The sequence below is a fragment of the Podarcis erhardii genome (assembly GCF_964252035.2).
Source record: "Podarcis erhardii genome assembly, chromosome: 15".
NCBI classification, from domain to species: Eukaryota; Metazoa; Chordata; class Lepidosauria; order Squamata; family Lacertidae; genus Podarcis; species Podarcis erhardii.
The window spans coordinates 41,012,194-41,024,842 of record NC_138505.1 but is presented as its reverse complement, the minus strand read 5'-3'; the positions used below and the strand labels follow the sequence as shown (position 1 = coordinate 41,024,842).

Sequence of the window (12,649 nt, the reverse complement as noted above, 5' to 3'; positions counted from 1 at the left end):
CAAAAGTTCTGTGCAGATTGCCAGAGGAGGGAGTCAGGCTGCGCCTTGACCAAAGGCCTGGTAAGAACTGAAAAGGGACTGAACAATGGGTAGACCCAGCGGTGGAGCATATGCCCACGCTGCCCAGGGCGGGCATGCTCCCAAGGGGGGAGTGGCACAGAGGGTGCCCTCCCAGGCGCGGGACAGCAGCTCAGGTGCCCAGAGTGGCACACATGCCCTGCCGCTGGGGGCGGAGCAAGCTGCCCATATTCAGTGCACTGCCCGCCCATGACTCCCAAGCCTCCTCCAAGCTGTCAGAACGAAGGAGGAAGGAGGGAATGCCGCCGGCAAAGTGGCACAGCTCCCCCCTTATCCCAATGGCTCGGGCTAGGCTTCAGAATGTCACCCCCCTCATTGAGGGCACCTGGGGCTGTCCGCCCCCACTGCCCCTCTTCCTACAGCCCTGGGCAGACCACACTACATACGCAATATAAAACTTATTGACACCTTTAAGCAAAATCACACCCACTTTTCTTCTGAAATATTGTTGAAATATTGTTTGAAATCTTGAGCTCCTCAGGTTGAAAACAGCAGGTTTTGAGGGTGGATCAAGATCTCATAGGATCCATCTGGAAAGAACCTAATCTATTATTAACCATAACTTCCTTTCTTAGCCAAAACTTTCCTTCCATGTAAAATACCTGCAGTGTCTCTGAGAAAATACACCATGTCAGTCTCCACAAAGTCTTCTGGGATATTGTTCATAGCCATGTGATAATACAGGTTATAAACCTCCCGCTTTATGGTTTTCTGAAATAGAAAGGGACAAATTGACAGGAGGTAAGACTGTTTTCAGGGATCATGCTGGTGCCTGTCCATCCATTATCAAGAATTGCAATCTAGAATTACCCATTGGATTTTCCAAAGATATGGCAGGAGGGAGCACAGGAGGGAAACAGGAAATGGAGCAAGAGACAGGGGAAAGAAATAAAAGTACAAGCTGAGAAAAGGAAGAAGGAAGAAGGTAGGCATGGCAGGGGTAAGTTAATTTTTTTTGTTAGAAGTTTATTATAAGTTCAGCAGTTTCACATCTGAGTTCTTTTAAAAAAATTGGATGGATGCCACTCAGACCTGGGGTCTTCTTTGCTTAAATTTGTCAATAAGGCCTATGATACAAAAAAAAACACCTTATTTTGCCTATGTGCCTGCATGACTGGCTGGTTCCTACACAGGCCAGAGAACTGCAAAGCCATTTCCAGAGTGCTACACCACACACAATTGTGTGCATTTATTCAGAAATTCAAGAAGTAGGTCATGACTGAAAATAAAAAGTGAGAAGCCATTCTTTAAAAAAAATAACTTTAGTAAAAAGACAAAAGAGATGGGAATGGGCACAGAAAGGGATGAGAGGTATATTCATGCTTGCAGTCTACCATATACAAGTGGAGGGAAAGCTCACAAAATAGAAGGTCTGCAAAATGTCAAAGATGAAAAGAGAAGGATAATTCTATAGTGACCAGGCTAACATTCATAAGCTTTTTAACATAATATTTTGTGTTTTAGCTAAGATTATTTAACCACAATTAACATTAAACTATTTGTTTGTAATCTGCCTTGATATTCCCTACAAAAATAATCAAGAAGTATGCCACAGACAGTTTCAATGCTTCTTTAAAAATTTGTTTTCAAAGATGCTCAATAATCTATCTGTAACTTTGATAAATGTTTTCTCTAAAAGTTTGAATCACATTTTCCCCAACAGTGGCAATACAGTGGTACCTCGGGTTACAAACACCTCAGGTTACAAACACTTTGGGTTACAAACGCTTTAGGTTACAAATTCTGCTAACCCAATAGAAGTACCTCAGGTTACAAACTTTGCCCCAAGATGAGAACGGAAATCGTGTGCCCATTAGCGAAAGTGCACCTCAGGTTAAGAACAGTTTCGGGCTAAGAATGGACCTCCGGAACGAATTAAGTTCGTAACCCGAGGTACCACTGTATACACTAAGAGCTGATGTTTCATAGGAAACATACCGTATTTCCAATACCATATGTTTTGTGGGGGGTTTGGGCCAAAGTTGTTGAGCTTTTTTTTATTATTATTGGAAACTGTGGAAAAAAAGTTTTCTTACAAATCTCCTGTGGCCGATGTAATATGGCCAGTGTAACATAGGAACATTCTTTGATACACTCACAAATAAATGCCTCCAAAGCAAAACACTGTGCATGTTACACTTTACTAGGTATTCACGAGTTGCTAGTCAGCATCAATTCAGCATCAATTCCATGTGGAAAGTTGTAATGCCCATGGTAATTCAAACTTAGCTATGGCAATGCTCTAATGATTTGTTTCCTAGTTTCAAACACAACAAAAACTAAGCTGCCAACTGACACCATATTTGCACGGCTGTTTCTGCTTCTGCACTTTGTTTCAGCATAACCAGTTTCCATAAGGACATTATACCCTGTGCTCGTGGAGTTTACATGCAGCAGGTCCCACTTTACAAATGTTCACTAACCGAAAATTAGCTTATCCGAACATGAGGAATTAGTGCCCAAACCTCACTATACACACCACAGATTCAGATACCCAAACAGAGAGCATTTTTTGCTTCCTTGTTTGCCTTTTGCTGGCTGGCTGAGAAACAGAGGGAGGAGGGAAGGGGAGTGATTAGATAAATAAGATAGCATTTTTCTGGATTTTCCTGCCTTTCCTGAGGGTTTTTAGCTTTGGGGGTTAAAATTCCATGGTTGGGTACATATTAAGAAATTTTCCCATAGGAATAAATGGAAACTGTTGACTCGTTATGCAAACACTCCCCTAATGAACAATTTTCAGGGAATGCATTGTATTTGGTAAGTGAGGCCTATGTGTGTTTTAGGTTATGTTAAAATTCATTTATATGTGTGCCTTCAACCTTTTACAGTGTTGCAGTGTTTTCTAAACCAAGGCAAGAGACCTTCAGTTCCTAATTCTAGATCAGGAGTGAGAACCTCCAGCCCATGAGCCAATCTTGGCCCACCAGACTTCCATTTGGCCATGAGGCCATTTTGGGCCAGCCACACCCAACCTCCCAACAGGTGACATCTTACAGGTAACAGCAGGGCTTGCCAGGAAGGGTGGGGCTTGGTTGTCAGGAGCCTTTGAAGCTCAAATGGGGTCAGCACTAAACAGGATTGCTCCCCCTTCATATCACCCAATACAAATAGGGAGTGATCCTGCTGTGTTTAGGGGTGCAAGAGAGCTTCCTACATGAGGGTGAACCAAGCAGGATTGCTCCCCTGCCTAAAATCAGGAGAGATGATCCATCTTAGCACTCCACTCAGGGAAGTAACTGGGCACACCAGCAAGTTCCCTGCAGGGAGTTCTAGGCTCATCCAAACTCAGTGTAAAAGAGGAGGAGGGGGAAGCCTCTTCCCTTCCCTTTTAAGCCTGATCTTGCTGCAATCTTAAAGGGTAGTAGACTCATAAATTATTATTATTATTACTATTATATATTTGTTTATATACAGCCTTTGGGAGTCTCCCCTCTCTTTTAGACTGCAGAGAGATTGAGCTTAAAGGGGACTCCCAAATTTTCTTTCCTCCACTTCCCTTTTTAAACCCAATATTGCTCCAAGGGGAGCAAAATTCCTCATACCTCTCTAGCCTAGCTAGGGAATGCCAAACAGGATGGGCTTCCCTCCCTGATGCCTCTGAGGGGAAGTTTGTAGAAGCTTGTACATGCTTCAGGAAAGAGGGGTGAGGGTCTAATAGAGAAATATAAATTCTACAATTTTCTAAACCATAATAAGGTTTAAAATAAATAAACCTTAAAAGGGTATATGATTGCTAAACATATTAACACATAATTAGATTATCTCCATCCTCAAAGTATTAACGTATCTCCACCCACTTGTCTGACTTGTCTTTAAGACTGAGAGCTTGTCCAGGACAGGAACCTGTCTCAGATGGTATGGTACAAATAATAGGCTTTGGAGGCATTCCTATGGCCAGATCTGTTGGAATGAGCAACTTAGGATGCAGTGGATTTCCGGTGACACTAAGTCCTTGACTCAACCAAAGATATGAAGTGTAACTTGGTCACCCTGACTCCGCTGGGCCATGTGACTTGACAACCCAGTATAGAACACTATTTTAAAGGTTTGTTTTCCCCGCTGCCATGTTTAGGCAGAGCAGCAACTGCCTTGCTGCTGAACAGTTTGGATCCAGTGTAACAGTACATCAGCGTACTGTACTCAACTTACACTGGCTTTACTTTTCATGGGGGGGGGGGGCACGGGGAGTGTGCTTTTGTAACTAATGTAACATGCTGAACCAATGTAAGTTATATCGTCCTAAGCTCTTATGATTTTATTCTGAACATAACATTTCTTGTCTTTCACCAAATGAGAAAGCACCGATATCGATACAATAAAGTATTTAACCTATTCTCTATTGTCTTTGGGAGATCTTTGGGAACAGATAACTTCTGAGTCATCTTGCATGTCATGCTTCTGGCTGTTTTATTCATGTTCAAAATGTGATTTTGAAAAACTCTTGCCAGATAATGAAACTTCGGAGAATTATATTTAAAATTATATAGAACATGTTAACTATGTATGAAAATGGAAAATGAGCCTGAAAGTTGAGATTCTCATGAAATTATCTGGAAATGAAATGAAGGGCTTCTCAATGGAATTCATAACGAATGTGTTGCTCCAGGTATAGCCATTCAAAATGGACATGCCTAACTTAGATGAATTCATTTCAGGGGGTCTACTGTAATTTAGTTGGATACAACCCATCTGTGCAAGGTTTCCTAATACACTGAGCAGACCTATTTGCTTTGACTTTTCCATGGAAAGCCCATGTTTTCGGTGCACTGAAAAGCCAGCACTGAAGACAAACACACTTACTTTATACATCCTAACTGCTCCACCGCCCATACCCAGTTCATGCTCTATATCAGTCAAGCTCCCAAGGGAAGCTGCAGAAGAATGGTCCACCACAGGTTTCTCGCCAGTTTCGGGCAGAGAACTTTTGCTTTTTCGATCTCTCTCTAAAAAAGGAATATTTGGAATAAGAAGTCAGTGGCAAACACGAGTGCGACATATCAATCATGCAACCTGAGCTATAGCAGAGGGCTCACTTCAAGGGGGCCCAAGTACAGCGAAATAGAGCCTCCTTGTGCAGAAGCAGTATACCTCTGACGAGATACTGGGAAGTCAGGAGTGTGAGGGTAAGTTCCCATTGGCCCCGCTGGCGTGGCCAATATTTATTTATTAATTAATTCATTTATTTGGGAGGATTTTCATCCCACCTACCAACCAAAGTTCTCGAGGCAGCTTATATTTAAAACACAATTAAAATAATAATGGCACAATGATTACTCACTCTCTTCTGGGCAATCTTCCAAGGGCCACATCCCAGCAGGGCCAGAAGCAAAAGTGGGCAGGAAAACAAATGTATTCCGCCTCCCTTTTGTACACTAGGTTAGTTTCTAAATATACTCACACACCTCTCTCTATTCTCCATCCAGACAAGCAAGAGTTCTTATCACAGTTCCAGTCAGGCAAAAATATTAAAGATGTGAAGCAGAGCCAGTGAGTGGGGGTGGCCTGGGAAGAGTTTCAAGGACCATATGGAGGGATCTGGAGGGCCACATTTGGCCCTCAGGCCTGGGGCTCTCCACTCCCTGAATATTGAAATATCTCCCCTACTTCTCCAAGGCTGTAAGTACCACTCTGCAACTGAATCTCCCAAGAATTAATGGTTGAAGCAACCAGATGTTGGTCCTTATAAGCCAGGGCTTCTACACTTGACAGCAATTGCTATCTCTCAACTGGGTCTATGACAGATACAGGAGGTGCTGGATCAACAAACGCGTTAAAAGCTTTTCTCCTAGCCTTCAGATTTCTAATAGTCTGGGATGATGGGAGCTGTAGTCCAGCAAGTTAAGCCCCTAAAAATATTTGTTGTTTAGTCATTTAGTCTAAACAACTCCTCATGACCAACTCCTCATGACCCCATGGACCAGAGCACGCCAGGCACTCCTGTCTTCCACTGCCTCCCGCAGTTTGGTCAAACTCATGCTGGTAGCTTCGAAAACACTGTCCAACCATCTCGTCCTCTGTCGTCCCCTTCTCCTTGTGCCCTCCATCTTTCCCAACATCAGGGTCTTTTCCAGGGAGTCTTCTCTTCTCATGAGGTGGCCAAAGTATTGGAGCCTCAGCTTCAGGATCTGTCCTTCCAGTGAGCACTCAGGGCTGATTTCCTTAAGAATGGATAGGTTTGATCTTCTTGCAGCCCATAACCAGAGACTGTTATCCTATATTCACTTACCTGGATACATACCGTGTTCCAGAGTGCTACATACCTTCTGATCCCACAATTCATTTTTAAAAACAAAGAAACTGTGATCCTAAAACACGTCTAATTTAACTCTAACTCTTTCTGTAGTTGAGTCTCCAGCTGTTAGTGAGGCTTTTTCTAAATTGTTTCCTTTACGTACTTGATTCTACCATTGAACTGCTGGACGCTGCAGCCATCTTCTCTGAACGATTATCTTCCTCGTCTTCTTCATAGGGAACATCTGTTTCAGAAAGAAACAAAGAAAAGCATCACAGAGAAGTTACAAAAAACCGAAGCTGGATTCGTGAGCCCAGCCCAGAGCTTTGCAGGGACTCTGAATGCACACAGGAAACTCCTCTGTCCACTGACAGCCAAGTAAGAAGAGGCTCCATAAAGGAATCCTCTCCTTTGAAATTAGCAGGTTCAGAAAGAAAAACTACTCAGAGTGCACAATTTGAACCAGGGCTTCAACCTGAAGCTTGTTTGTGAAGTCAAACTAAGCCCTGGAATATATAAAATAATGGTTACATTGTATTATATTGTTACAGTTGAACAGCTGTTCTTCAGTTGTAATTTCTGACATCCCGAAACAAAGATGCTGGGGCTGACTACCTGGGAGAAACTAAGGAAACTTTGGACCTGAAAGTTATGATGAGGGAAGGACTGAAGATTGTGTTATTTATTAAATCCATACTCAGTCCTTCCTCACAAAGGCGCCCAGGGCAGCAAACAACAAGCGATAAAACAATACAAACATTTTTAGAACAATTCCAGTACAGATACAGACTGGGGAAAATCACAGTAAAGTGGTGAGAAAGCACTCTGAGACATGCAGGAGGGTTTTTCTAATATATATAACTCTTTTACATAGTCAAGGCAGAAGATACTGATGTCGGAGGAAGGATGCAAGGATGTTGCTACTCAGCAACTGGGTCAAGGCACTCTGTATATGCTCAGAGACACTCTATCATTTCTCTGCCTCTAACAGGCAGGTGTTTGTGGCAAATGAAAGGAAATGGCACACAAGGCTATGGTCATTCTGTGTGCGGAGAGTTAAGGCACTCAGCAAATGCCCAAAGGCTCTCTTAGAGCACACACTTTCTGTAGGTATAGTGCAGGTGCCGTCCCAAGACCCCCTATCTAAAACCCTGGATAACTACTGCCACTGCCAGTTAGTGCAGGCAACACTAGGCTGCACTGCCGAATTATCTGACTTGATAGGAGGCAGCTTCTCCTATGTTCCTATGAAGGGGAGTGGTGAGAGGATTCCAGGGACAGCCAATGTGCCACCCCTCCAGATAGATATATAACTTGATTGCTGTTTAATTGGCTTTTTAATTGTTGGATTCCCCCCCCCCCGCCACCGTTTGCAGCGCAGCAGTTCCCTTTTATCCACAAGTCGCCTTGAGTCCCTTCAGCGGGCAAAGAAAAAGAAGAAGGGCGGTTGTGGACTACAAATCCCATCAGCTCCAGGACCGCTGCAGCCTAAAATATCTGGAGGGCGGGGAGCCCGTGGGCTTTCCCTGAGGGGTCCCTGCTCGAAGCGGGGAAGGGGGCGAGGCCCTCTGCCCACCGATCTCGACGTCGACCTCGTCGAGGCGGATCTCCTGGCGGAAGAAGAGGGCGGCGGGCTCGCCCTCCTCGGCGCTGGCGCCCAGGTTGAGGAAGCGCAGGAGGATCTCGGCCTCGTCGCCGTCGCTGCGGTTGAGCAGCTCCTCGAAGGGCGCCGCGTCCTTCACGCCCAGCGCGCTCTGCAGCCGGTCGCCCACCCACTGCACCCGCACGTCGTCCATGGCTCGCCCCGCAGGCCGGGCTCCGGCGAGCAGGCCGACCCACGCTCCTCCGGCGCCATGGCAACGGCGCCAGGCCGCAGGGGGCGCGCGCGCGCGGCATCGCGGCATCAAGAGCCTGAGGAAACACGGCGCGCGCGTGTTCAATGTCCATAGAAAAAGGGGCGGAATTCAAGAAAGAACATTGATGGGAAATAATTTATTACGGACTGTGTGTGTGTAAAACTCATCGTGCAGAAAAAGGGGTCTCTGGCTTAAAGGCGGATCCTCATGGATCCTCCACTTTTTAAAAAAGGGCAAGCCTAAATTCTGTAAGGGTAGAAATCAAACCTTCCAAGCTAGCATGAGCCTTAGCAATCTCCAACAACATCAAGCCTTTACCATGAACCATCATTTCAATGGGCTATTTGGAACAGGTAAATTTGGGAGGGACAAAATGGTTTCAGGACTTTTTCTGCGCGCTTCAGACATGTGGTTTGTGTTCGTGTGTGTGCTTAGTACATTTATGAACATTTATTTTATATATATGTACGACCTTAAAATTATTAAAACAATAGTAATATTTGATATTATAATATGAATGATATAAGATAATGATAATAATTATTATTTTATTTATACCCCACCCATCTGACTAAGGCTGCCGGAGCCACTCTGAGCGGCTTCCAACATACATCAAAACATAAGAAAACATTGCGCACTTCCCTATACAGGGCTGCCTTCAGCTGCCTTCTAAAGGTTGCATAGTTACTTGATCTTCTTGGCTCCAGGATCACACGACTCCATGCCCTCACGACGTTTCTCTCAGGGATATCATACCACACCCTCCAACATTTCTCCGAAGGAAAAGCGGGACTTTCCGGGATCAAATCAGAAACCAGAATGGCGTCTGTAAATCCAGGACTGTCCCTGGAAAGTAGAGACAAAAAGCATGAGGATTCATGGGGATCCGTGCTTCAGAACCCCATTTTGGGGCCATAGTTTCCAGGAAGCCGTGGATACGTGATTTTTGTGGTGCAGGTTGTGCCCCTGGACATGATGTGTGATTTGACAGTGAGTTAGGGGTGGCCCAATGCAAAAAGTGTGAGGATCCATGAGGATCCGTGCTTCAAAATCACGTTTTTGGGCCATGATATGGCCAGGAAGCCGTGGATCCAAGTTTTTTGTGGTACAGGCTGTGCCCCTGGCTATGATGTGTGATTTGACAGTGAGTTAGGGTTGGCCCAATGCTAGAAGTGTGAGGATCCATGAGGATCTGTGCTTCAGAACCACGTTTTTGGGCCACGTTCTTGCCAGGAAGCCGTGGATCCGTGATTTTTGTGGTGCATGCTGTGCCCATGGCCATGCTGTTTGATCTGATGGTGACTTCGGGCTGATCTAGTGCAAAAATCATGAGGATCCGTGTTTTTTAACCATGTTTTTGCGCCATTGCAGTACCACGAAACAGTGCATGCGTGATTTTTTGGGTTCTGCCTATAGACAAATACGTGGTGTAGAGTATCATGGTGTTTTTATTTTGTTTCAATATAAAAATCATATGAATTCATAAGGATCCATGTTTTTGTGGTGCTGCAGTGTTGGATCCACGTTTTTGATAGTCCAGTCTGTAGGTGTGCCTTCCAGATGTGTTTTGACACTGGATTTGTTGGAGTCATTTTTTTAAAAAAGTGGAGGATCCATGAGGATCCATGTAGATCCGCCTTTAACCCAGACCCCTTTTTCTGCACAATAAGTTTTACACACACACACACACACACACACACACACACGCATTGAAGACACCATCCACCTCTACTCACAACCAGAGTAGCCCATTCTTTTTCTTCCATTTCTTCAGTAGATTATCATGGGTGACAAGGGAGAATTTAACCATTAAGGTGTTACACCAGAATGGTTCCAGACTACATTAATCTAAGGATGTGATATTTTTTACTGGGCAGTCTCTTGTATCCATTGTAATGATTATATTTCCTGAACAATACAACCCACTCTCATCCTGCCACCATCCCTACAATAAGAGTTCTCCTCCCACCTCTTGTATTCGCCCATTCTCATCCAATCATTTTCTCTAGGGACTCATATCCTCATCGGCTGGGTGAGGACTGCAGGGCCTGCTCCCTTCCAGGGCCTTTTCCAGCTGGCCCAGGGGACGTGGCCCAGGCCCTTATTTGGAACAAACTTTTTGGGAAGGGTGGGAAGTGTTCTGCCATTGCTTTCCTGTTCCAGGTGGTTAATGTGCTTTAAAATGTCCTCAAGCAGTCGGTGGCAATTTAAATTTTTATTTCTTTTTTTCCTTTTTTCCATTGTTGGGGGTGGGTGGGATGGATATTTAGTTGGGGATTAATTTTAGTATAATTGTTCTGTTTCTTTTTGTTGTTGTTGTTGTTGTTTTATTGGTTCTGTATAGTTTGTGTTTTGTTTTTAAGGGGCGGGATCAGGGCTGCCTGGGAGTGGGGCCCCAGCCAACACGATGGCTGGGACAAGTTCCACAGGGGGGGGAAGCACTGGGACATCCGATCTCGGTGATCATGGGCAGGAGGCGGAGTTATGCTAAGACCAGACCATGTCATTACCGAGGAGGCAGGTTTAGTCGTTGTTTAATAATAATAATAATAATAATAAATTTTATTTATATCCCGCCCTCTCCAGCCGAAGCCGGGCTCAGGGCGGCTAACAACAATCAACAATCAAACCATCAGATATTCACACATTCTAAAAATATTACATTATAAAAATCAATTAAAATCAAATTAATGGCAACTAATTAAGCAAGATTCTAAGCAGGTTGCCAGAGGAGGGAGTCAGGCTGCGCCCTGACCAAAGGCCTGGTGGAACAACTCTGTCTTGCAGGCCCTGCGGAAGGATGTCAGGTCCCGCAGGGCCCTAGTCTCTTGTGACAGAGCGTTCCACCAGATTGGAGCCACAGCCGAGAAGGCCCTGGCTCTAGTTGAGGCCAGCCTAACCTCTCTGAGGCCTGGGACCTTGAGGATGTTATTATTTGCAGACCGTAGGTTTCTCTGTGGGGCATACCAGGAGAGGCGGTCCCGTAGGTACGAGGGTCCTAGGCCGTATAGGGCTTTAAAGGTTAAAACCAGCACCTTAAACCTGATCCTGTACTCCACCGGGAGCCAGTGCAGCTGGTATAGTACCGGTTGAATGTGATCTCGCAGCGAAGACCCCATAAGGAGTCTCGCCGCGGCATTCTGCACCCGCTGGAGTTTCTGGGTCAGTCTTAAGGGCAGCCCCACGTAGAGCGAGTTACAATAATCCAGTCTGGAGGTGACCGTCGCATGGATCACAGTGGCTAGGTCAGGGCGAGAGAGATAAGGGGCCAACTGCTTAGCTTGGCGGAGATGAAAAAATGCCGCCTTTGTTATAGCTGTAATCTGCGCCTCCATAGAGAGGGAGGTATCGAAGATTACACCCAAACTCTTAACGGACGGTGCTGGCACTAATTGCACCCCCGCAAGAGATGGGAGTTGCCCCCTCAATCCCATATCATCCCGCCCCAGCCAGAGGACCTCTGTCTTCGAAGGATTTAACTTCAACCGGCTCCCACGTAACCATCCAGCCACAGCTTCCAGGCATCTCGCCAGTGTATCGGGGGCCGAGTCAGGATGGCCATCCATCAACAGATAGAGTTGGGTGTCATCGGCATACTGATGGCAACCCAGCCCAAAACTCCGGACAAGCTGGGCGAGGGGGCGCATAAAGATGTTAAAAAGCATTGGGGAGAGAATCGCACCCTGAGGCACTCCACACACCAAGGAGTGGCGCGATGACAATTCCCCCCCGAGCGCCACCCTCTGTCCCCGACCAGAGAGAAACGAGCGCAGCCATTGAAGGACTGTGCCCTGGATTCCCACGTCGGCAAGGCGGTGGTCCAGGAGTTCGTGATCGACCATGTCGAAGGCTGCTGACAGATCTAGAAGAATCAGCAGCCCCGACCCGCCTCGATCCAGCTGCCTACGGAGATCATCTGTTAGGGCGACCAGAGCCGTCTCGGTCCCATGACCAGCACGGAAGCCGGACTGGAATGGATCCAGAGCAGATGTTTCATCCAGAAACCTACCAAGCTGTTCAGCAACCGCTCTCTCAATCACCTTACCCAGGAATGGAAGATTCGAGACCGGGCGGTAATTGGATAGATCTAAGGGATCTAATGATGTTTTCTTTAAGAGCGGACGCACCACTGCCTCCTTCAGTTCCCCTGGGAATATCCCGGTGCCAAGGGACAAATTGATGATATCCCCCAGGGGGGCCCTGTTTGAAGACTATCCCTGCCTCCGGGTCTGGCCTTGACCGGATGGATACTGGAATCAACAGGGGAAACCTACATGACCTGAAGGTGTTGCTGTGCAATGCCAGGTCAACGATGAATAAAACCACTGCTGTCCACGACCTGATTGTGGATGGAGGATTTGACCTGGCATGTGTGACAGAGACCTGGTTGGAGGAAGCAGATGGGCCTGTCCTTGCCGCTGCTTGCCCACCAGGTTTCTCTTACGCACAGCAACCCAGGTCATGTGGGCGGGGAGGGGGG

At 46.0% G+C, this 12,649-nt stretch overlaps 1 protein-coding gene across 2 annotated transcripts in view; it reads right to left on the bottom strand.

The window, feature by feature from the left end:
- Positions 1-8,114, bottom strand: part of DNAH10 (dynein axonemal heavy chain 10) — a 124,031-nt gene extending 115,917 nt beyond the window's left edge. Inside the window, exons 1-4 of one of the 2 annotated variants that reach the window (XM_081841542.1) lie at positions 7,890-8,114; positions 6,477-6,557; positions 4,882-5,024; positions 681-789 (exon numbers count right to left, since the gene is read on the bottom strand). In XM_081841542.1, coding sequence (XP_081697668.1) covers positions 681-789; positions 4,882-5,024; positions 6,477-6,557; positions 7,890-8,109 — 553 coding nt within the window. In that variant the 5' untranslated portion in view covers positions 8,110-8,114. Of the gene's footprint in view, positions 1-680; positions 790-4,881; positions 5,025-5,483; positions 5,596-6,476; positions 6,558-7,889 lie in introns of those variants that run through there. The other variant, XM_081841543.1, reaches the window with a different exon arrangement.
- Between the last annotated feature and the right edge of the window lie 4,535 nt (positions 8,115-12,649).